This window comes from Protopterus annectens, chromosome 3.part0 (genome assembly GCF_019279795.1).
Source record: "Protopterus annectens isolate FY-2018-M chromosome 3.part0, PAN1.0, whole genome shotgun sequence".
Classification (NCBI taxonomy): domain Eukaryota; kingdom Metazoa; phylum Chordata; order Ceratodontiformes; family Protopteridae; genus Protopterus; species Protopterus annectens.
Window position 1 is genome coordinate 215793459 of NC_056731.1, and position 26289 is coordinate 215819747.

General features: G+C 41.2%; 1 protein-coding gene across 1 annotated transcript in view; it reads right to left on the reverse strand.

The window, feature by feature from the left end:
• DNAH11 (dynein axonemal heavy chain 11) overlaps positions 1 to 26289 on the reverse strand; it is a 4606558-nt gene that overhangs the window by 3794669 nt on the left and 785600 nt on the right. Inside the window, exon 17 of the mRNA XM_044065542.1 lies at positions 22466 to 22635. Coding sequence (XP_043921477.1) covers positions 22466 to 22635 — 170 coding nt within the window. The remainder of the gene's footprint in view (positions 1 to 22465; positions 22636 to 26289) is intronic.

Here is a 26289-nt window from a genome sequence, read left to right on the forward strand (position 1 = left end):
TAGACCCTGACAGGTTAGGTAACTCAGACTAGCATCAATACAGGTGCTTGAGTTACAGCAGACGGTAAATGCAGGCTCATGATGATGGAATTGTGTAACATTTGCAGTCCTAAAAGAATGCCACTTCTACAGCTTCTACTTTTCATGTATACAGACCAGGAAGATGGCTAATGGCCAGTTTTTAAGACCCCTGATATGCCTGAGGACAATCTCAGCGTAAGTATAACACAGCTATTATTTTATGTCACAACAGTACAATGTATAAAAAGAAAGAGAATAATGATGTTGGACCCACTGTTAAGGGAAGTACTTTTAATAACTTTGAGAAACTTTTATTCTGTAGGTAAAAACTTCAAAGTTCAATCATTTTTTTTTTCTTTCATGGGAGCAAAACAGAAGATGCACAGTTCCAAACAAGTAGAAATGTGATTTTATGATGAACCAGATTTAACATATGTAAGACTGTTAGGAAGGAAACCCAACAGTAAATAAATAGCAATAATTTTGTGAAGACCCTTGGTGCCATAGAGAGACCAAGGGACAAAGCACAGAAAGTACAGTTGTGTACACTTACCATAAATGTAGATGTCCGAGTGTATACACTGTTGCAGTCCTTACAAATAGGTTATCTGGCTCCCGGTAGCCGGCAGTCGGCCAGAATACCAAAGTCCTTGGTATATGGTGTCGGCTGCCTCCGGATTAAGCCTGACATCAGGAAGTCAGGTATAAAGGCAGGCAGCCAACTTCATTTCCTCAGTTTTTCTTGCCATAACTGTCAGGAGCCCCCAACAAAAGTAAGACCAGGTAAAGAAAAAATCCAGTCTGTGCGCTAGGAAAAAAGGGGGATGGAGGGGGGGGAACCAGGACTGCAACAGTGAATACACTCGAACTTCTACATTTATGTTAAGTGTACACAACTGTACTATGTCCATCGTGTTTCACTGATGCAGTCCTTACAAATGGGTTGATTCCCAAAGCCCAGGAAAAAAACAAAAAGGAAGGAAGAATACCACTGATCAATGGTTGGTAAGAATGCCCTGCAACACTGCAGTGGCAAAACCAGTCCTGGACTTGGAAAACAAGGGCAAATTGTAATGTTTGGTGAAAGTGTGGATAGAGGTCCAGGTAGCTGCTTCCAGGATGTCCTTAGTAGGTACACCTCTAAGAAAAGCTGCTGAGGTAGAGGTAGCTCTAGTAGAATGTGTCCTAATGCCCTGAGGAGGAACCTTGCCATGCTGTAAGTAACAAAAGTGAATACAATGAGCAATCCACTTAGAAACAGTCTGTTTAGAAATAGCTTTGCCCTGGACTCCAGGAGCAAAGCTGACCAACAACTGATCTGACTTTTGGAAAGGTTTAGTCCTATCCAGGTAAAATCTAAGTTGCCTATGCACATCCAGAGAATGCAGCAAACTTTCTCCTCTATTCTCAGGATTAGGAAAAAAGGCAAGTAGGTGGATAGACTGGTTAAGAGTCAGGCCAGAAACCACCTTAGGCATTAAAAAAGGATTAGTCGAAGAGAAACCCGATCCACATAGAAAGTGATAAAAGGCTCTACTGCCATTAACGCCTGCAGCTCAGATACTCTTCTAGCAGAAGTAATGACCAAAAGAAATGCAGTTTTCCATGACAGAAACTTCAAATCTGCTGAGGCAGCAGGCTCAAAGGGAGGCAGAGTAAGTTTCTCAAGCACAAAATTAAGATCCCAAGCAGGAAAAGGTGACCTTCTGGGAGGCTTTAAATTGCTAACTCCCCTGAGTAACTGTTTCATCAGGGGATGAGAGAAAATGGGTTGTTCAAAGGAACAGTGAGCAGAAATAGCTGAAGCATGAATCTTGATAGAAGAGAAGGAAAGTCTGCCATTAAGTAAACCTGCCGGGTAATCAAGAATTAGAGGAAGAGTAGGTTGAGATGGGTCTTCTCCTCTAGTCTGCATCCAAATGGAGAATCATTTCCACTTATCCGCATAAGATTTCGTAGTATTAGGCCTCCTGGCCTCACGAAGGACCTCAATTACCTGTTGAGAAAGGTTTAAATTATGAGTCAGGCAGTCAAATGCAGAATCTGAAGGTGAGGATGCAGAATCTTTCCTCCATCCTGAGCCAAGAGATTTGGTATCAGGGGAAGATGCCAAGACTGAGACTGGGAGAGACTGCGAAGAAGTGGATACCAATGCTGCCTGGCCAGTCTGGAGCTATGATGATGGCCCTTGGTTTTTCGTCCCTTATCTTTAACAGTACTCTGGGAAGAAGAGGCAGAGGAGGTAATGCATAGATCGATAGCTGTGTCCAGGGTAAGGACAGAGCATCCATTTTCCAAGCTTTGACATGATGATCCCTGGTGCAAAAGGTTGGAAGAAGGTGGTTGGTCGGAGAAGAAAAGAGATCCACCTGAGGACTGCCCCAACTCTGAATGATGCGATGGAAGATGGTCTTGTTTAGTTGCCACTCATGGGGATCCAGGACCTGCCTGCTCAATTGCTCTGCCAAAGTTTTGAGCCTTCTTAGAATTAAAAAGGTCTATCAGATGAATGCCCAAAGATGCTATTATGGACCATAGTCTCATGCTTTGTCTGCAAAGGGGGTAAGAGTGAGTCCCTCCTTGCTTGTTGATGTACCACATGGTTGTAGTGTTGTCTGTCCTGACTAGAAGAGTACCAGGACAGAGAAGATGCTTGAAAACCACCAAAGCCTGCTGAACTGCCATCATTTCCTTCAGATTTATGTGCAGTTGAGCTTGTTGATAGGTCCAAGTTCCCTGAATGTATGTGCCCTCTAGATGTGCTCCCCAACCATAGTCCAAGGCATCTGTGGTGAGAGTCTGGCTGGCAGGAGGTGGACAGAAAGGTAGGCCTTTGTTCTGTGCACAGGCTGTTGCCCACCAAAGGAACTCTGTCTACAGGCAGGGAACCAGAGGAAGAATCAAGTCTAAATCCTGAGTGTGTTGACACCAAAGGTTTTTGAGGTACCATTGTATTTTTCTCATATGCAGTCTTGCATATGGAATCATTAGAATACATGAAGCCATGAACACCAGGGCTTGCAGGAATTGCCTTGCAGAGAGCTGGGTCATGCTTGCCAAGTCCTTGAAGTAATTCGAAAGATCCATCTGTTTCTCTTGAGGGAGGGATACCATCTGGGCGGCTGTGTTCAGACTCGCTCCCAGGAATAAAATCTCCCTGGTGGTTACCAATTTTGACTTATTTTCGTTGACGGTGTAGCCCAAAGAGGTGAGAAGATTCTTTACAAAGTCCAAATCCTTTAGAAGTTGCTCTGGAGTGTTTGCAATCATCCACGTAAGGGTAAATTTGAATGTTTCTTTACTTGCAAAAGGCAATGACTGGAGCTAGACATTTTGTAAGAACTCTGGGAGCAGTAGATAAGCTAAAGGGCAGTGCAGAGAATTGGAAGTGTCTGTTCCCCGGTCTGAAATGAAGGAACTGCCTGCAGCTTTCTCTTATAGGGATGTGCAAGTAAGCTTCTTTTAGGCCCAAAGTCACCAGCCAGGAATTCTTGGCCAGCATTAGCAAAAACTGCTGAAGGGTGAGCATTTTGAATTTGGGAATCACCAGAAAGGTGTATAGAATGGACAAATCCAGAATAGGGCACCAGGTGCCCCCTTTTTTCAGAACCAGGAAAAGTCTTGAGTAATAACCCTGGCCTATATGTAGTGCAGGAACTGGCTCTATTGCTCCCAGGTTTAGCAAGGAAGAAACTTGTTTTTCTGCTTCTGCCCTTTGAAGTGGGAGAATATCTGGGTATCCTTGGAGGACTGGGAAGGTGTGAAAGGAGAATTTGTAGCCTTGGGATACTATTTTTAGCACCCATTTGTCATCTGTGATAGTGTGCCAGACATCTGCAAAAATGGCTAACCTTCTCACCAAAGGAAACCCTGGGCCCACAAAGGCAAGCAGGGGAAAGCCGGAGTCATTGAGAATGTTTGCTTTGGGAAGTCTGGTTAGAAATCCCAGATTCAGAAAATGAAACCTGCTCGTGTTTAGTCTTGTTAGGGGTGGAAGTCTGTCCCATGGAAGACCTGTAGCCCCTGGATCTAGTACGACCCTGTTTACTAGGGTCAGGGAAAGTCCAACTCTTAGAAGGGTAATGCCTGCTAAAACGAGGAGGCTGAACTTGCAGAAAGTCTTTAACAGTTTGCATTGATTTAGCCTTATCCTCCAGCTTCTTCAACACCTCTTCTGCTTTGCTCCCAAAAAGATTGTCCTTATGCAAAGGCACGCCCAGTAATTTAGACTTTACAGGTTCAGAAAGGGGCTGTTCCCTGAGCCAAGCATGTCTTCTGATAACAGAACCAGTGGCTGCTGCTCTGCAAGAAGCCTCTAAAGTGTCAAAATCACAATGTAGAGAATGTTTAGTAACCAGAGTGGCAGAATTCAATAAGTCTTGCATGTCCTTATTCTCCATCAGGGAAGGAACACCAGATATTTTAGCCTTGATAGCCTCCAAAGTATGCTGCTGATACTTAAGCATATGAAAGAGACAATTAACAAACCTAATAGCAGGGAGGAATAAGTATAAACCTTTTTAACCCATCTATCTAAGGCCCTAGATTCCCTGTCAGAAGGAACAGGATTTTTAGCAACCATGGCTTTAACACTCTTAGGGCCCTGAGAAATAATCTCTGGATCAGCAGTAGGATTCTTGAAAAGGAACTGATGAGAATCAGGAACTCTATAATACCTGTCAGGCTTTCTGGCAGTAGGAGGAACAGAATTAGGAGTCAAAGAATTCTCCATGAAAACATCATCAACAACTTCCAAAACTGGAGGAATAGCCAAAGGCTTATGCTGAAGCAAATCCAAGAACTCCCTAATATGCTTCTTAGACTGAGGGAAATCCTGACTTTCCCATCTAAAATGCTCCCTGAGGGTATTCAGAATATCCCCAAACGAGAAATCTTCTGGGGGGGGGGGGGGCAGAAGGGCTGGAGTCTTCAGCATCAGAGTCCTCAAAACCAGAAAAAAGCTGAGAATGTCCTTATTCAACAGCAGAGTTGCTAGAAACTTCTGAGTCTGAGGCAGACAAAACATCTGGGGACGATTCCCTAGCCCTCTTAGAAGGAGGAGGCTGAGAGCCCCTGATAAGAGTTAAGGGATCACTAGCCATCTTAACCATCTGAGCCTGAGGTAATTGAGGAGAGGCCAATGCCTGTTTAGTAGTAGCTTTTTCTGCAGAGAGGCTTACTAGAAAGCTGGAGGGATTCAGGAAGCCAAAGCCACCGCAGAATGTGGGCCGAGGTCGTCGGTCTGGATCTGGTCTCCATGCGGAGAAAAGAGGCCTCAGAAGTCGGTGCTTGCCTACCGGTGCTGGATCCATCAGCGGTGACAACTGGTGGAGGGTCAGAAGGTAAGGTAGAAGCCTGAGAAATGGAGGACTCAGGAAAGGCCTCCGAAGACGCCTGCTGCTGAACATCTGTGGACTGCAGGGGCAAGGAAAGTGCCTCACTGGCTGCCGCTGGACCGACAACCAACTTAACAGGGATGTCGTCGGTTAATTTAACCCTAGGCCTGTCGTGGTCCTTATCCTTGCACTTCTTAGGCACATCCAAAGTCGGGAGATCAGAGGACGCCATACCAACAAACTCAGGCCAAACTCCGAAGTGCTTATACAAAATTCTAGCTCTACGGCATATGGTATGCTCAAGGCCGAAACAAGTAATACAGTAAGAATGAAAATCACGATCCGCAATCTGTTTTCCACTGGCAAGACAGTTATTAATTTTCTCTGACATTCATTAAAGCAAGAAAAAAGGGTCCCCAATGGTGTACTTATCTGAGGATGTCTTCAACTTTAGAAGTCGGAATACAAAAAGAAGGTAATCGGCCGACCGGCCCTCGTGTGAATTGCTTCTGTTTTGGGCTCCACGACAAGAAAGACTGAGGAAATGATGTTGGCTGCCTGCCTTTATACCTGATGTCCTGGCATCAGGCTTAATCCAGAGGCAGCCAACATCATATACCAAGGACCTTGGTATTCTGGCCGACTGCAGGCTACCGGAAGCGAGATAACCCATTTGTAAGGACTGCAACAGTAAAACACGATGAACATCTGGAAATGACTGGAAGCAACAGAAAAATGTAGAAACTTCCTGAACTGAGGGTGAATGGGCATGTCAAGATAAGTGTCTTTGATGTTCAATGACACCATGAAACTTGGAAAAGAATTAGAGGAAGAAGAAAGAGCAAAGTCAGCATCTGGAACAATGGGACTTTCAGAAAGGCATTTAGGTGGGAAAGGTCCAGAATGGGTATCCAGGAGCCATCCTTTCATGGAACCAAAAACATCCTGGAGTAGAAACCTTTCCCCTTTTTGAGCATAAGGGACCTCTTGAATATTTCCCTGAGAAGGAAGATCTGAAATTACATAAGGGAAGAGGGCCATTTGATCCTTTGGTGGTTATGGGATACCTCTGAAGGAGAGATAAGTTTCCCAAACCCTGAAATGTCCTCTCTAAATGATGGAGAGGACCCACGAGTCCTGGGTGATCTGATTCCAAGACACAACAGAAAGAGAAAGATGAAGGGGCAGGTGACTGGATGGCCCTAGAGGCAGGTAGTCACAAGATACCAGGTTTAGACTGGGACTGAAAGGGACGCTTCTGAACAGGAGTGGATGAGGTGGATTTAGAACGAGGTTGTTTCTTAGGTCCTCTTTCGGTTTTTGAAGAATGGGGCATGACAAGTTTCCTAATAAAGGCTGTCTTTGTAGGATAGTTCCTTTGGAACCTGGGAACAGAAGAAACCAGGATATGCTTCAGATTCTGCAGCTCCTTACCTTTCTCCTATAAGGATTTGAATAGTTCTGCAGCTGAGCTGCCAAACAAAGTTTTAGTATCCAGAGGAGCATCCATGAGTTTGGCCATAAAGTCATCTGGGAGGGGTTGTAACTTCAGCCAAGAATATCTCCTTAAAACTGACCCAGAGGCCGCTGCTCTACCAGAGGCATCTGCAGCATCATAACTGCACTTGATGGAATGCCTCGTAACCTGTGCAGAGGAATTAAGAATGGCAGTGAGTTTTGCCTTGGCAGGAGAATCTGAAAGCTCAAAAAGGAGTTTCCCTGCATCAGCAAGGAGACACAGAGAGTATTTGGTAGTACAAGTCTGATAATTAATTGCCGTGAAGGCCAGGGTAGCAGAGGTGTAAACCTTCTTCCCCAGTGTCTCCATAACCTTGCTCTCTTTATCAGAGGGCAGTAAGGAATTAGAGGGCAATAACTTGAAGACCTTGTCAGCTGAGATGGAAATGGTAGCTGGGTCTGCAGACAGAGCTTTAAACAGGAATTTTGCATCATTGGGTATCTTATAGAACCGGTCTGGACACTTGGGAGCAGGAGGTTGTGAATCTGGACATTTGGAAGCAGCAGGAAATGCATCCAGGTACGCAGGCAGGACTGGGGGAATAGCAGATGGTGCTGGAGAATCCATCTGCAAGAGGTCATAATACCTCTTTTGAATATCTTAGACTTGGCAGCAGCAACATTTGAAAAATTATTTCATTTTTTTGGATAGTTTCTCCAAAGGAAGTATCCTCCCCAGGGGAATCTATACCACTGGATTCCTCTTCTGGGGAGGCGTACCCTAAGCATGAAGCTATCAGGGTGGAGTTTGCCAATGAGTCAACATCAGAGGATTCCTCCTCATCCAAGGAGGAATCTGCAGCTGTTCTTTTGAATGCAGTAAAGGGAGAAAAGGACTGCAATAGGAAGGAGGAAGGTAAGGACTGGCTCAGGGTCATGAAGGCATCGAAAAGGCTTTGGGAAAAAGCCTGCCAGTCAGGGGGGTGTTTAGTCTTCACTTTTTTCTTCCTGGGAGTTTCCATGTGATGGAATGTGGAAGGACCCAACATCGGCCTACATTTGACTACATTAGTAAGCACATGGACAGTGATTTTAGTGACACCCTGAGGACCCTCAAATAATGTGGCATGGTTCCCCCTTTTCACCCAAATCAGATGCCTGCACTTCCCTCTTGGACATGATGGCAAACTCCTGCAGGGCTTCCCCCGTGGTACCAACTGAAGGGACATCCAAAAACTCCAGAACTACCTCCAGGCCTACATCAGCCTTGGGAGGCATGCCTGAGAGAGAGGGCGCACTGGTAGATCAGGCCGAGATGTTTTGGCCTTTTTAATTTGTGGCTCGTCCATGGGACCTGATGTCACCTCCATTTCCCATGCTAGGCGCTTAAAATGCTGGTTCTCCAATGACAATTTATGGGAAGCTAGATGGCTAATTAGAGTTTTGGGAATGAACGATTTACAAATATCACAGGTGGCATGGTCGTGATCTGGGCCTAGAGAGAATAAACAAAGGTTGTGGGCATCCTTATGTGGAATCTGCCTTCCACACTGACACTTGCCCTTCCTAGCTAACATTAAAGCACCACACAACAAGAAATAGAAAGAAAAATCCCAACGGGATACTTATCTGAACCACAGATCAACACTAACCTGCCGAGTGAAGATCTGGAGCAGGTGATCGGACAGGCGGCAGAAAAGTTGTGAGGTTGGTGCGTGCTGACATCTGTTTTACACCCGATGTCCCTTTATGACTGATGTACAAGACAGGATGTGTAGCGTTTCACTTACCTAGCAGTAGCATGTAGTCTTCTGTATGCTGGACAGCCGGAGGCGAACTCCCATATGTAATGAATATGAGCATATGAATATAATTTTTTTTTTATTTATTTTATTTTACATTTGTTTACCGGGAAAGTCCGACTGGAAACAGGTCCATTTTCAGTGGAGGTCCGGGGAGAAAAGCTCCACATTATAATAAATTACATGAGAGTAAAAATAAGTAGAACATACATACATATGGCATATATACACATCAGGACAACATGCTGGTGATTAACAAACATACATATAGCACATATACACACAACAGGACATCATGCTAGTGATTAACATTTCTTACGGTAGACAATCAGAGGTACATTTTTTTTCTTTTTCATTTATAAGTTGTGTAAGGTAAATGTATACAGGTTTGGAAGCTTTCACGGGAGAAACTGTTTATATATAGCTGTACCCTGACAAATTCTCTTGGTATGGATTAGCCTGGTGAGTGGCACTGGTAGAAGGACATCAATAAATAAATGGCAATAATTCTGAGATTAAAATACTAGCCACTTGCAATTCAGGAATTGCAGTTTGCTCACCAGTGAGTACTGATTGGATGTACTTTATACAGGCAAAACAAGGACTATAACAACTTGCAAACAGGAATGCATTAAAGATATTAATGAATGGACCTGAACAGTTTAATTTCAAGACATTTTGCTGATGTTCATAAAGTAGCATAAAGGCACTTTATACTATTTTCCCCCTCCAAAAATTGTCTTCTATCATGAGGTATACAGGGAAACAGCCATGCAAGAAGGTGGAAAAGGGCCAGTTTTAATTTTGCAGTATGACACAGCTGCAACATATGGTTTAAATACTTCTATATCCATACATAATTTATTGCATAAATAGTAATAATTTATAGTAGTACTGGGACTGTGAAGTAATACAAGTACAGTTTCTTAAGAAGAATTTGCAGTATACATAGCAATTACATTACCATTTTACACCATGTTTCAATGACCAAACACTCCTGTCTGTCCACAAACTTATCACATCTGCTGGGCATTGTGTGTACTCATACTGTGTTTTTAAGTCCTGAAACACCTTACAATCAGGTCAATACCCTCCCTTCCATCCTTCAAAAACATTCTGATAGACTTGCTAGCCAAAATCTGTCTCATCATCAGGACAAACTATATTCTTAAATATGAGCAAGTACTATTTATATCTTATACCTCCTTACCCTCCCTTCTTCACTCGCTTCCTTAATTCTATCAATTTCTCTCCCAAACTTTCTCTCTAAATATACCATAAGCCTGCTTCTCCTCTCACTTCATATTGCAATTCATGCTTGTATTATACTAACTTACCTTTAATTTTTATATAAATTGGATAAAGTTTCTCTTAATAGTAACTTGTATCTAATTCTTAACCAATAGGTTCATAGGTTCATAGGTTTATACTAGGCTATCTGCCCTAAGGCATTTATAAGCCTAGCCCAAATTTTTGTGGCTTACGCCACCCCTTATATGAAAAAATACTGTGCCCATTAGTTTGTTGTGCCTCTGTCCAGCAGTGACACAGAGATGATTCCCGCGGTAAACCTACGATCTCCCATCCACAGGTCAAGATTTCTCTTGAACAGAGCCAGCGAGGTGCTCTGCCTCACATGGACCGGGATTTTATTCCACAGCATAGGGAGTCTCTGAGTGATAAATCTATCCCTCCAGTACGTCCTATTTATATCCGTGCTAAGGTTTAAGTCGCTTGCTCTAGTGGTTTTGGTGGATTTGGATTTTTTGAGGTGGAGCATGTCCATTAATTCCGGGTTGGACATGGCCTTGCATGTCAGGCACATGTCACCTCTGAGCAGACGGTATGCGACTGAATAGAGCTGGAGTTTCTTCAATCTGGCAGCATATGACAGATTTTGGAGTCCCTTTATCCTTTTGGTGAGGAACTTTTGGGGTCTCTCCAATTGCTGCAGATGTCGGGTGAGATACATCCCGAATGGGGCATTGTACTCGATCATTGGTCTGATAAGTGAAGAGTACAGGGAACAATGACCTCACTAGATCTGGATGTGAATCCCTTCATGATCAGGTGGGCAATGTAGAAGGTCTTTCTAACCACTTTAGCAACGTGAGTGTCAAAAGAAAGGCCACTGTCAACCTGGGTCCCCAGGTCCCTGATAACCTCTTCTGTGCTTAGTGGATTGCCACCTATATGGTAGCTTGGGGTTACCTTGTTTTTCCCGAAGGGTATGACTATACATTTTTTGGCGTTTAACTTCAGGCCATGGCTCTGGCACCAGCTATCTGTTTCCGTGTGTCCCTTCTGAAGGATATCCGTGTCCAATGCACTTTCCACTATGGCGCCCAGTTTGCAGTCGTCTGCAAACTTTGTCAGCCAAAGTCCTCCCATGTTGGCCTGTACTTCTGAGAAGTAGATGCCGAACAATAGGGGCCAAGGACCGAGCCCTGTGGGACACCACTTGTGACCGGCTTGGAGTCTGACATAGCGCCAGCAACTCTAACCCTGTGGGTTCTGTCCTTAAGCCAGTTTGCAACCCATCTTGTGACATATGGGTTTACATTTAAGCTGGTAAGTTATTCTACAATACCCGAGTGGGGTATTGTGTCGAAAGCCTTTGCAAGGTCAAGGTAGGCTGTATGGACTGCCTTTCCCTCATCAATGGCCTTGGTGACTGTTTTGAAGAAGTCGACCAAGTTCAAAAGGCATGATCTTCCCTTGACGAAGCCAAACTGGGTCGGGTCCAATGTCTGCAAGTCCCCTATATCTTTGTTTATGAGCTCCATTATGATCCTCCCCATAGCTTTGCAGACTAGACTTGTTAAGCTTATGGGGCGGTAATTACCAGGGTCCATAGAGGCACCGCCTTTGTGGAGTGGGACCACAGTTGCCGTACACCACTCCTTGGGCACGTATCCTGTGGTAAGGCTGAGATTAAACAGCTGCCTTATGTGCGGGTTTAATTCCTCATTTAGCTCGTGTAAACAATGTTTTCATATTATGTCTAATTTGGTATAATTACTTATATTGTAGTTGTTTTTGTATTATTTTTGAAGACTGTAAAATTACTGGTATTAAAATGTTCTGTAATACTTTGGAGCTTTTCTCACCAGACCTCTGCTGAAAATGGGCTCCTATCCAGTCGGACTATCCCCAGTAATCAAATGTCAATAAATAAAGTTTGCTTGTATTTATACATATGTTGTACAAATATTAATAACTTAATAGTGGTGTAACTTAATAGTGGTGCTAGAATTGTTTATCAATATATTTCAAAATTTGTAATGAAGGATATGATTTAATAAGACAATTGTGTTTTGTATCTTTAACTGAATAATTAGTCATCACAATCCTGAATAAAGAGTAATTTATAAAAGGTGCGAGTCCTCAGAAGGACTATATTGCCCAAAATACATAAAAGTAAAGCGCATGGAATAAAGAATCCTGGTGGCTGAAGTGCCCCCCCAGTTTGTGGATACACTTATTTGGAGTTTTTTTGTTTTGTTTTTGTTTTTTACAGTAAATATCACTCCACCAAGTCAGGCAAGCTATGACTTAAGCTTAAGTCAGCAATTCTAATAATCATTAGCACTGCAAGTTTCCATTTAGGTGGTCTAACTGTTGGAATTAAATTGTTTTCTTTCTTGAGAAAGGAATGCAAACCAGGCTAGTTCAGGAGTTCTGATCTCCTTAAATCAGTTCCAGTACTCTCAACAAGAGAGCTAAGTGTCTGAATAATGTTTCTAACCTCTCACACTGTTCTTGCTGTTTTTTTAAACCCAGTGAATTTCTTGTTGTCCAACCCTTATATTAATTTAACCACATAATTTCCTTCCGTTCCTCATTCATTGGCTGTTGTTAGTAAGCACTAAAGTATTATTTTTGTAATCTCTTGCCTTAAGCTATTTAAATACATTTACACTCCCACTGAATTCCACAGACTCAGAATATTGAGTGCCCATCAAGCTAATCCATGTTGCTCTGTCCAACTTGGTTGCTCCTGAGCTGCCTGCCCTTACTATAAATTTGTTTGAAGCCACATCCAATCTCATCTCATCTGTTCCTACTAATGAGCACTACATCAAGTTGAGAAGTTTCTCCTCTAACAGCTAAAGCTTGAAATAACCTCTCTTTCATATCTTCCTATGTGCTTAGTGTGCATCAACCCCTATTTCCATCTTACTTTTAAAATCTGCAACATCTGGGCCAAGGCTACCAATTACTGGTGAACCTTCAGTGTATTTTATGAATTCTACCATAATTACATTTATTCTCTGCTGCACTTACTTTTCTCTTTCAAACACCTAAGCACTGGACAGGATTGAAGGTCAGTCTGCTAGTTTCACCTCTGTCAGCACTCTTTTAGCATTAGGTCTCCTAAGACACTGTACAAACGTTGCCTCATGCTCATAGATAAGATCTTACACTCAACTCTAACAATTCCATCTGGTGAAAGTAATTAATCAGGAGGCTTCCCTCTGACCTACACACATGCCCTGTGAGCTTTGTTTAGCTTCAACACAATCCTTCACTAGAAATAAGATCAATTCTCAGCAAAATTCAGTCCACTTATTCCCTTTAAGCATACATTCCTTGAAGAAAAAAACACTTCTTATTTGTCACTTTAAATCACAACAGCTACAGAAATGTTTTAGTGACAAGTAACTATAGTCAGGCACACTGTCTCATCACTCACAGGACTGGACATGGAATGAGTTATCTTTCAGACACCAGGATCTCTGGTGTAAGAGTGCCAGGGACTCTACCACTTGACAAATATGGCTATGATGTGGTAAATGTGAACAACTTGATACAGAAAACCTTGAGGGACAAGAATAAAGATATGTCAGAATTTCCCATGCATGATAAAATTCAGGAAAGACACTAGTCCTGAGTGGAATCCATCCTTCACCTCAGATGATGCCTAAATACAAGGGAAAGATAACTGGATTTTAAAATTGGGAGATCCACTATGTCTCACCATGGAACCAGATGTTCAACAGTCTTGCTTACTAAGTATGGCCTGCATTCTCATTCCAAGGCTTCCACTGATGCCTCTCAGTGACTTTTTAGGCAGAGTCCAGTTGGAAATTTCAGTGTAACTAACTCATCAGTTTCTAAACTGGATCCCATAAAAATGTCTCTTTTCAATGTTAAAAGTCTTCAATCTATTGCCTGATCTTGAGGCACACCTGTAGAATTACTGAGACTTGGTTTAAATATAAACAGAGCATTCCCATTATAAAGGTGTTCTGAACTTTTCATGCCTTCAGAACCAGTGGTAAATGTGGTAGAGTCTCCATATCTGACAAGGAACATACTACCTCCAGGCAGACGCCTAGGGACAAACAAACAAAGTGAACTCACTCAACTTCAGATCACTACAGATAGGATTAATTGTCAACTAATAACTTGTTACAGAACACCTTTTTGTCTCCTGATGAACAAGCAAGATTCCTCAGTGTTCTAAATGATTTCTCTATTAGCAAGAACTCCATTATTTCTAACTACCCTTCAATGTAGGATATGACCCAAAACTCCTAAACTTAAAAACTCTCTTGAACAGTTGGAAAATTAATTTACTAGATGACACAGCATTCTTGACCAGATTCTTATTAATATGGCTGCCTCTTGCACACTCTTGTGGTATTCCATTCCCCTGTCAAGTTTGATCACAAACTTGTGACTTCTTCTTTAAACTCCCAAAAGCTCCCTCAGCAAATCCAACTGAATTTAAAGACTACAAATATGCCAACCCTCAACCTACAATATGAGAAAACACCAAACTTCACTTCTGACTGCACCTCCTCTGACCTTGATACTGCAGCAAGCTTTACTATAAAGTTTACATCCTTCTAGAAAAAGGTTCAGTGCTAGTAGTCATTACCAGAACCAAATATCACTGAAAATTCAAAAACAAATCACCAAAAATAAACTTTACAATAAAAGAAAGAAACTTTTTAAATTATTTAGTAGATTCAAAATCCCCTCTTATCAAGGATAACAAATCATTACAAAAAATAAAGAAAGCTCTCAGAACTAGTGAAGAGATCCATGAACTTGCACTTGCCTCTGAAACCAAAGATAACTATAAATTCTTATTTATCTGTGTTATACAGCTAAGAAATAGTGCCCTACATTGCCTAGTAATCTCTAAAGATCATTTACTGAAAAGTGCTAAGGCCAAAAATACTTCCCGTGTGGGTGCTGACAACACACCTGGCTGTTTAATTAACAGTGTTAAACATGCTTTTTTAGACAGGATCCTTAAAACTTTAAGTATAGCTACTGGTGCACTGCAGTGGTGATATCCCTCCATAAACGTGGGCTTTGAGTCCAGCCAGATAATATCAGACCTTTAATCCTTACAAGCCTTATCTAAAAAGCCATGAAACATATTATAACTGGCCTCATAAATTTCAACATCAAGAATCTTAGATGAAGTCCAACATTTTGGCTTTGTGAAGGGTACATCCTATCTACAGAAGCCGTTAAACCTTTCTAAAAGTGTTAATGAGGCTGTAGACATTGTTCATGCAGTACACATGGTGTATCTTGATCTGGTCAAGGCTGTTCCCCAAGCTGACATCATATAAAAACTGGATAGCAAACTTGTTAAAAAAGAAAAAAACCCGCACAGTGCATGTTGCAAGTGCCACATCAGAAAGTATTTAAGTGATCGTTATTGTCCCTCAGGGCTGATGCAAGGACTTCTCCTTTTCTGCCTTTTCTTCTGAGATATCCAACTGGAGAGACAAGACCTTTGCTTAACAGTTTGTAGATTGCAAACTGAAGACTGTTAAGTCAACTTATGACACCCAAACTCAGAATGAGTTCTCCCTAGTAAACTACTGATGTACTAAAAACGGGCTCAAATTAAATGCTATAAAATGTAGTTTCATCAATTAACCTGAAGGAGTGAAGGTCCAGGTGGGATATGTGCGTCAACAGGGTCCTGAAGGACCTCAGACACAGGGAGTCTGGAAGGGGATGAGGCCAAAACAGGGAAAACCATGCTTGTCAGGGCCAAAATGGGCTTATAAAAATTATCCTGGGTAACTGATGCAAAGGATTAAGGCTATGAGCTGTTAACAAACTGATTCTGTGGTCAGGGGTCTGATTCGCTCACTGTCCATTGGCCTGTGTGACTCCAAGTGAGCCATTTAACCAGACACTGTTCCCAGGCTGAGAGTGAAAAAGATCTATGGAGATCAGTGCTCTACACCAGTTAAATACAAATAACCCAACAAATCCTGGACTTGCTCTGCTTTGCTTTCAATACAGACGTTTTTATTTATAAGCAATCAACAAGCAGCACACTTGCCTTTGGTGCTGGAAGATCAGAAGACTATGGGTTCTTTTCGCATCTAAGTGACTGGATTAAATTTCCTCTGCTGACAGTCATTCAGCACTGGGGTGGGGTTGCATCTCTATGTGTGCTTTCCTTCAGATGAGACATTAAAACCAATTTCCAATCGGCCAGAGTTGGTGGTAGCACAGATAGATGTACAAGATCCTGCTGTACTTACTGAAGGGAAGCTCTCCACTGCCCTGGCTAAATTTCCCCTAGTCAGTACGAGTACCATCTCATGTCTCTCCTGAAAAAATAGAGCTGGCCTAATGAGACCAACTTGTCAAGTGAAAGATGATAAAAATACCCTTAGTAAACATTACAACAATGGTAATTGCAAAACGGATATTGAAACTATTGTTTTGCATCAAGTTATTACTTATGAGATCTTATTTAATGCAGAGGAAGAACTGGACTGGAAGGAGTATGTATGGCAAGTTAGTTTGGATGCATGCTGCCCTCCAGGTCTAAATGACAAGGAAGAGTTTAAGGCATTTTTAAAAAGAAGAAGAATAAAGCATTATCTAATTATGTAATTAAATGAAGTGTATAAATGTGATGTCAATTGAAGCTTCATTCAATCTGAAGAAGTCTCATGTCAGATGAAAGCACTTACTGGATGATGGTATAACGTTTTCTTGTTTTTAAGTCATTTTAAGCAGTTTTATTCAGTACCCCTAAGAGATGACCTGACAGTTAGGGATCTGGGAACATATGTAGAAAGTAATCTGCAGTTTGACCAACAAGTAGCCAAGATAGTAAGAAAAGTATTCTGTGTCACCCAACTCATAAGCAAGGATATGGCATCCAGGTCCAAGGAAGTAATAGTGCCACTCTATTCAGCCCTTATTAGCCCCATCATTGAGTACAATGCCCCCTTGGCATATACCTAACCAAGCACTTGCAACAGCTGGAATATCCTCTCAAAGTTTCCTCACCAGGAGAATCCAAGGTATGGATGCCCTGTTCTACACAGATTGCTTAAAGGTACAATCTCTGTACTCAGTCTCTTACAGGTTAACTAACAGGAGATCTATGCCTAGCATATAAGGCATCCTCAGCTACAGGTCTGATGGATCACTTACACATCTGCAAGACAAACAGCATCAGAAACACTAGATCCAAGGATTTGAGCTTTGCCTGCAACATAAATAGAACCTACTGGAGGAACAGATATATATACCAAAAGTTCCCTGCACTATGGAATAAGCTCCCCGTCTACATTTAGCAGATTTCATCCATGATCCTACTCAAAAGAAACCTTGACCACTGGATGGGAGATTGCAAATACACCACCAGTCTATCCCCCTTCTCTGATGGACAGAAGTCACCAGTAAGTAAATCAATCCTCAATTAACATAGCCCCCCTCCAACATAACTGTTAGCTACCGCTTTGTTAACATACTCCATCATATAGGCATCCAAGGAACTCAAAACTGGGTTGGGTTGCATGGCTATGTTTGTAAAGACACTGCCTGTCATTAGCCTAGTATAAATCTATGAACCTATGGAAAGTGTTCACTGGCAAAGTCTCTCCGTGAGCCTTACCATCAGAAGAATTAGAAGAAGAGTCCCCTAGTGTTTGCTAGCTCACCCCTTGTTGGGCAAACTTTTGTATTCCCCTTAACCTGTTCTGCATCAAAAAATGACTTTTGACACTCCAGGAAAAAAAATATTCTGAAGACAGTTGGATACAATAGCTTGGATCTCACACCCATCTCTCAACATTCTCTGATTGCTGAAATAAATTTGTCTTTCTTCTGCCTGGTGTACAGTGAATAATCATTTTCCATAAATACTCTATATTCTCAAAATTTTTGCCACAGTTCTGTCAAGATCAACTCTTTCTGCTGGTAGGATCTCATTTTACTAATACTGGCCTTAGCTGTTTTCTCATGGCCAGGTTTGGAGCATACACATAACGTACTTCCTTTCAGTTAATAGATACTGCTGTGAAATACAAGCCCAATTGCTTATTTGTGCCTTCATAAAATTAACACAGTGTGTTCCTTTTAGTTTCTCTGGTAGAGCAGAAAATTTCAGGTTTTCCCTGTATTTACTTTCTTCTAATTCTACCATTTTTTGAAACATCTCTTCAAGAGCAGTCTCATACTCAGCCAGGCTTTTCTGCATTTCATCCTCTGATTCTTGCAGTTTTATCAGCTCATCTGAATATCTGTTTAAAAGTTCTTTCATTTTTTCCAGCCTTTTGTCATTTGAACTGATATATTCCTTCAGTGGTTTGTTTATTTTAATCAGTTCTGAGCATATTTGACTTATTGTGATTTATTTTTTCCTCTAAATTACTGGAAGTCATGTCTTATACCAAAGCTGAAGCTTGAACTATTTTTTTAAACAACTGCAGGTTTCTTCCTGGCCAGAGTTTTCTTTTTGCCTTTTCTAGCTGATTTTCTTTCATGCACTCTTAGTTTCTTCTTTGCTGGCATCCAGGCAGTATACATACTAGTCAGTGACAGAAGTCCTGGCCCTTGTCTTTCAGTTTCTTTTTTCCCACTGAGAGAGCTGAAGTGAAGTGTTCAGACATCTTGTACAAAGCCACATTCATTCATTCTAGAGAGGATAAGGAGGAGGTCCCCTCTGCATGTTTATACATCACATCATAGCCATGCAGCTGTAATTGATGGCACATCTATCCAGAGGGAGGTATTGCTAAAAAGCCTTCAAGGTGAAGAAGTCATTCTCATCTCTAGGTCAGCCACATATAGACTGGCGTCTTCTTCAAATAAAACACCTTGAATTGTATGTCCTTGTCAATGATTCTCCTATCCGAGGGCTGATACATCCATGGTGATAGTCATTACTGGGACAGGAAAGTGAAAGAGTTTGCCCACAGATAGATTGGGGGGGTGCAGGTTTTGGAGACTCTTACCTGATACAACAGGAGATTTGAGGATTGAGCTCACACAGTCCTGAGGACTCAAGGCCAAGGAGATCTAGAATGGAACAGTGCTATTTGGTATATTTAGAGACTAAAAACACCTGCGGTAGTCACTCTGGTGGCGTACAGGGATAAAGCCCTGACTACGTCTCAGTCGACTCTGGTTTGATTAGCTGCTTGGGTGACTAACAAAGCTGCAGGGAGGGATGGGAAAGCCAATCTGGGTGAGACATCATTCGATGATTCTCCTTTAGGGTAGGCACAGACCAAAGAGGGGAGTTACCCTTGGACATAATCAATGAGTGTGGCAAATGGGGCAGGGAGTGGGTAGGGTACATGTTCATAGATAAATACTAGGCTAACTGCCTTTCAGGCCACTTTAAGCCCATCCAATTTCACTTCAAAGGTGAGACTCAAACCCTGTACCTTGTATCTGTTAGGTAAACATTAACTATTATGCTGTAGATAGCCTGCACTAAAAATTCTACCAATGTTTCCAGGACATTGAATGACTGTGGGACTGCTCAAATTGGCATTCTGGAGACCATATCATATCATATGCCTTTTCCAAGTCTTGGAATGTCCAGCTAGACTCTTTCCTCACCTCAAGCTTCAACACATATAAAGAAACTCATCCTCCTGGACAGATGAAAAGACATATGAGACCCCAGGATACCCATGGGATTCATGACTGGCCCCAGCAATACCAAGGTAAGTCTGGGGAGAATAGGAGGCAAGCTTGGAGATCTGGTGTAGAAGTGAGGTACTGAGGGCTGGGCTGGTTAAATGATTTCCCAAGGGGAACCAAAAAATATTAAACACCAGGAGTAGCATCCAGTCACTCTCTGGTCTGGAGGGAATTCCTAGATTGCTCTTTTTTGAAAGAGGATTTGTACCTCTTTTAGCACTACACATTTTTGATAGGGTGGGACATCTTCCAGAAGGGAATTTGACTTGGGAGGTGTGTGGAAAGTGATTTTGCAGCTTCTGTATGTCATGGTCTGAATCCATTTTCTGTCCAGTTTGATGGCCATCCATGCAGACAAATGAAAGGACAGGTAACCCCCAACTGCCTCCAGAGTGAGGCTGTTAGGCAAATCCTCAGGGATTCTACTGCTGTTTCAATCCTCTCTGGACAAGCCACCACTCTCGCCATAGTTGGGTACAGTGTTTTTTGCCTCTGGCAGACATCTATTTTGGATGTTACCTCTGCCATCCTTGTACCTCCCACACTGCTGTCCTTTTCTTGCTATTCCTGGCCCTGCTAATACCTCACCAGGTATGGACTCAAATGATTCTGTGCAAAGGGGCATGGTGGTGGGGGTGTCTGAAAATGAATGGCAGCAGCTTTGAGAGTTTACCTTCAATTCCGACTGCCTTCCTAGCTTTTTCCTGACCATGGACCTGAAACGTTTAGTGTTACTAAAGGGGCATTTACAAAGGGCACATAAAATTCTTTGCAAACATCATGAATCGTGATGTGGCAGTTTATGGCAATTCTAGTACCTGCTGCCCTAGATGCACAATCTGCAGCATTATACTACAGGTGAATGATGACTCCCTGAAGAATTTGAGAATTGGTTTGTCATCCCTATCTACAATGATTCTGCAATCAAACACATCAAATCTCAGACACAGCATTCATGCGCTCTGCATCTAAACATGCAACATACAAGAGTAAGCCTATCTTAGCACACAGTCATACTCCCGTAAACAGGACATTTATGCCCATAAACAGGACATTTTTTTTATATATCCAAAGCTCATCATTGCAACAATAGTGTATGCATGTATATGTTCACAAAAACACACACAACTGAACAAATCTGAAAGCAAAATGTAAAATAAATAATAACTACTGGTGATCACTCCAGGCAAGAAGGCAGATGCAACGCTCGTAAATTCAAACAAGTAAAGAGCAACCAAGTCTATTCAGACCTTAAACCACGAACAAATTCAACAATTCCAACGAAAAAGAATAGTCCATGGAAGTAAAAACAGTTTCAGGTTTATTGGATCCTCCTGCCTTCTTGCCTGGAGTGATCACCAGTAGTTATTATTTATTTTACATTTTACATACTCTGGATTTTTTACTACTGGTGGTCGAGTGGATACCATATGCAACTTGTTTTATTCTTATCAAATCTGAAAGCAAAGTAACAAACAAAAGGAAAACAGCACTACTTCTGTCACAAAAGCGCCACAAAGTGACCAACCATTTTAAGACATAAGAGATCCGTGAGTGTAGTCTGGGTTTAGAAAGAAATCAGTAAAAAACTAACAATTTTATAAAAAAAATTGGAGTGATCAAAATGGAAACGTGATGAATCACATGGAGAGACTGCCCAATGATCAAGCACATCAAAACTGCAAGGAAAAAAATACAAAAAAACAGACTGCCAAGACAGAAAAGCCCAGGGCCATTTCCCTATGCAACTTGTTTGAGTCATGGTAAATGTCAGGAGACAAGGGATGGAAGATGTGGCCCTCTGGGTAAAAGGGAAGAGATTAAATATGAAAAAGTTCCTTGCACTGGGCTGACTGGCACCTGTGGCATCCAGTCGTAATTGTTGAAGTGGATAGACCAGACCAAGACAGATTCAATCTTTCTCGGGCATCCATAAAACTGATGAAGTCAATTAGGTAGTAAAAAGTAAGCAGAGATGTAGGATGGATTTATAACAGTCATGATTGTGTTTTTATTAGTCTAAAATGGAAGCAGGAAATAAAAACAAAAATACACCATAGTTTTCTACTAACAGCTAACATTACAATCTTATAAGGTAGCTAACTGCACTTAAAGGTCAAGAAAAATACTGGTGCTGACTTGACTTGAAATGAAATACTTTATGTTTAGAAGTAATTTTTTCCCACAATGTATTATTTATGAAGTTATGAACTGCTGTTAAGCATACAACCGTGTCCAATAAGGCAGCATGATAGCTTAGTGATAAGATCTGTGCTGTACAGTGTCAGTGTCTGAGGTTCAGTTGTGATTTCTGTTATGAGTCTTGCAAGTGTTTGACTTTATTTTCTGGGTACTCTGACATCTATCCACTTCCCAAAAACATATCGGTTGACTGGCTACACCAAACTGTTCTCATATATGTAGCTATATCTGGCCTGTGTTGTGGCTGAAAAGGGTCCAAAAAGACCTATTCACCTACACAATTTAAACAAAACATGACAGCTGAATATTACGTACCATACTTTGGATATTCAAAGCAAAGCACACAGAAAAAAAACAAATTAGGCCGTAGTAATGCTGTAAGAAAGTCAGTAGTGACACATACATCTGTGTGTAGGGGGGGGGTACATCAATTGAGTTCAGGGATAAGAAAGGGAGCAGTAAGAAAACAAAATGCACAGTTTATTTAACCTCAGGATATTAACAAAGTTTAAGGGAGGTGCTCAGTAAAAAGGCAATAATGGACATAACATTTGAAGACATTTGCTACTACCCCACAACTGGAGAAAGGCACAGTCATAAAATGAACAGTGGTTTACACAAAGTTTCTTCAGTTCCTCAGGTGAGTTAACTAAATTTATCTAGTTGCTTTAAAACTGTTTGTTCATATGAAAAAGAGTATTGCCTTACCTGTCAGTAACGTATCTCATCAGATGTTCTTTAAACATCCAGCTCCACTTTCTGATTGTATTTAGCAGTGACATTTTGAAGGGCTTAATATCTATTTTAAACCAGCCATCAAGCACCTTGCTGTTGCCAAGCTTGCTGATCTGTGTGTGTAAGTTTTCATAGATGTCAATCTTGAAAAAATGAAAAAGAAAGGTACATCTCAGACCATGCAGTTCTATAATCAAATTATGCTACGAAACTACAAGAAGTTTGCATTATGTGTACTAATGGTGCATGTTAGGAAGAAAATAAGCACGTCTAAATTACTGCAGGATATTAAGTGTTTTCACAAGGTACCACATTTTTGCCAGTGCTCTCCAACTTCTGTTCCCTGTGTCAGAATAGGTGTGGTGGCTCCATCTTTAGTTACCAGCCAGGTCTCTCTCAACTACAATTCAAAGTTTATTTTTTTAAACACAAAGTAACAGGACCGCTTCACCACTAATGTACTACACTGGTTTTCTTTTTAAATAACAGATATATTTTTATAGTGACAGTTGTTTTACAAAAAGGACATTCCTTGACGGCTCTTAAGGTTGTATGTATCCTTTTCACCAGACAACATTTGACATCTTTGTTCTCCTGTAGGTTTTCTGAACTCAGGGATAGATGTGCACCCACAATGACAGTGTGTGCAATTGCATATAGACTGCATAAGCTCACTCACTCCTGAGATCATCAGTCCACCCCTTTCCTATGAGCATACAAATTAAGAACAGTAATGAGGAACTGTGTATCACTTATTAGCAAAATTGGTGATAAGTACAATACCTGATCAATTTACAAAGAAATCCAACAGCGAAGGCTGACTGGAAAGGTGCCAGTCTCCTTGAGGGTTTTTTAGAAGGGATTCTTGACCCATCAAGGAGGGTCCTCATCAGAGGTCGACTGATATAGTAAGAAAGCAACTGTTTTATCTAATATCAAATCCCTCTCTGAATGAGGTTTGGGGTTGGGTTGAATTCCAAGCAGGCAGGAGCCAATGAATCAACTTATGACCACTTAGAAGACTGAGGACTGCAGCAACCTAAAGAGAAGACCATATCCTTGGCTGTGGAGGGGAAGGTTCTCTAGGAAGGGAACATTACTGGCCTCATAGGCTACAAAGACCCAAACTGACAATTGCAAAACAAAAAATAATTTAAGGGAGTTACTTCCAAAGAGAAGACCAATGCACAGCCATGGCCACAAGATGAAATATCTACAGTCACCAAATATCTGAATGCCTGGATGACGGTGGCAAAGTAAACAGCAGAGGTTCCATGTGCTGGACAGGCACACCAACTACACTAACAAACTGGTAACCTAAAGGAAGCATAGTCTTAAAACATTTAAACAGCAGCCTATGTCCTCCAGAAAAGCAGTCCAGAAGAAAACTCTATGCAAACAGGAGGAAAAGGCAGAAACATTCCACTATAACAAGGGAATATGAGAAAAGAAAGGAAACGGACACAAAACATAGAAAAAAATGGAGGAACCACAAGATGTGTGTTTTACCCTTATGCAACAGAAGATCGATCAAGTACACTCAGGGGTACTTAAAATTAGCTCTGCCTATAAGGATATATTGCTAATTAAAGGAAATTAAACAGACTTAATCAGTACAATCTGATACAGTCTTGGAACTACAAAATAACGAAAGGACAACAAAGCAAAAATAGCCATAAACGATGTAAGACGAAAAAATGACACAAAAAAATAAAAAGAGTTAGAAGACAGATCTCTTAGAGAAAATATCAGGTTTATTGACATACCAGAGCAAATGGAGGAAGAGGAAGACCTGTTGTTTCATGGAGAAATGCTTGGCTGAGTGTGCAGACTTTCCAGAAGAGGTCTTGATTAATGGGGTGCACAGAATGGCATGAAACAACTCCAGAAGACAACCCCAACCAATCATGGTAAAGTTTCAATCCTATTAATTTAAGGAGAGAATACTGATAATACTTTGGGAAAAAAGTCACAATTTATAAAGTGGGGGATAGTAGAGTATAACAATTATTCAAGAGAGACACGTGGTAGACAAACTGCTTTTATCCCACTACTAATTAGATTTAAACTGCAATACTCATCTGCGTTCAGAGCTTTCTACTCACTGGGAGCAAAAAAAATATATATATTTTAAAGAGAACAAAAACATATCTTGAGCATGAACAAGCACTAGAAAATTTAAATAAAAGAAGCAAAGAATGGCAGTGAAGTGGTTAGAAGACAGACAGTAACCTAAAAGTTGGTGCCAGGAGGAAGACTACAATCAGGCCAAGCAAGAGAGAGAAAAGGCCAACTAAAGCATTTCCTCTTTTTCAGAAGAAAATGATAAAAAAGACAATAATAATAAATGAATTCACAAAAAGGATGAGAAACTTGATGGAACCAGAAGCCGATCCCTGGAAACAAAAGAGAACAAAAGAGAAAACAAGAAACATAGTTTATGTTAAATGGACACTGAAATAATGATACTCAGACTATAAATGCTAACTATTAAATTGATCCTTCGTTTTCCATTTCATTTAAAGCTTATCTGGACTGAGTAACACAAAGTAATGTACTTTGCACAATGTCAAAGAAAGATGTTTAACAACCTTGGTATTTCCCTGGTGGTGCAGTGGTAGCGTTGTTGCCTCACAGCAAGAGGTTCTCCCGTTCGATTCTCGGCTTGGATTGGGAGTGCTTTCTGTGTGGAGTCTGCATGTCCTCCCCGCGGTCGAGTGGGTGTTCAAAAGACATGCGTTGAATGGGCATGCCTTTATTGAAGGTTGCATGTTGGGCTGGCAACTCGACACCATAAAAAACAACTGCCAATCATTAGCGGACCGGAGTTCCACTGTGGCGACCCCTAACCAGGAAAAGCCGAAAGACAAACAACAACAACAGTTAGTAACATGGTTTGGGAAGGGATTTTATAGAAGGTTTTGTTAGTAGCTAGGTCAATATATATAACATCCTGTACAGAAGAGTGGAGAGCAGAGAGGTTCATTTGTTTGGTATTTTGCTAATGCACTACTGCATTTGTTGGACTATGAGATTGTAGTACTCAGTTTTTTTTTATCTGCTTCAGGTGACTATTTTAGAGACTTCTGATGGTCAGAAAGTATTATGGCAGTTACCTGTTTTAATATTGAAGACTTTTTGTATTTGTGCCTGTCAACAAATATAATGGTTCATTTTTGAATATTTATAAGAACTTATGGGGTTATGCCAGTGTTTAAGATGATGGGACACTGTTTTATTGGATAGGTAGCACCAGTTATTAACTAGATATTGTTAATATATAATGTCCTAATCTTCATTACAATTTTTTAAATAGTTGATGCTTTAACAATATCAAATTACAACTTTACAGTTATTATTATTGGACTAGTCACCATTTTGTATTTGTTTAAGAGATGGTTTTATGTAAAATGCTTAAGAAATAAACATCATAATAAACTTGAAATTGAATTTGAAAGAGGGCAGAAAAATAGCCCATGTACCTGTTGGTTCCAGGGGAAGCTTAAGTGAGATCCTCAGCCTTCTTGCATGCCCTCCAAAAGGGGAAGTTTGATAAAGAAAGACTTAGCTCTCGGTGGAAATCCTCAGACCTGCCCTCAACTTCACAAGGTTTGACCATTGAAAGACTAATCCCCTATGTACCCCCCAAGGACCTCAGCAATTCCAGCAAGCAGGATGTTTCGCCAACCAAAGGGAGGAGATGCCAGACAGCTGCAAGCAGGTCTAAGCCAAATGGAGTTTGGGCTGTCCCCATGTACATGCATATCTGGCACCTGAGCAACCAACAAAGGGAACAA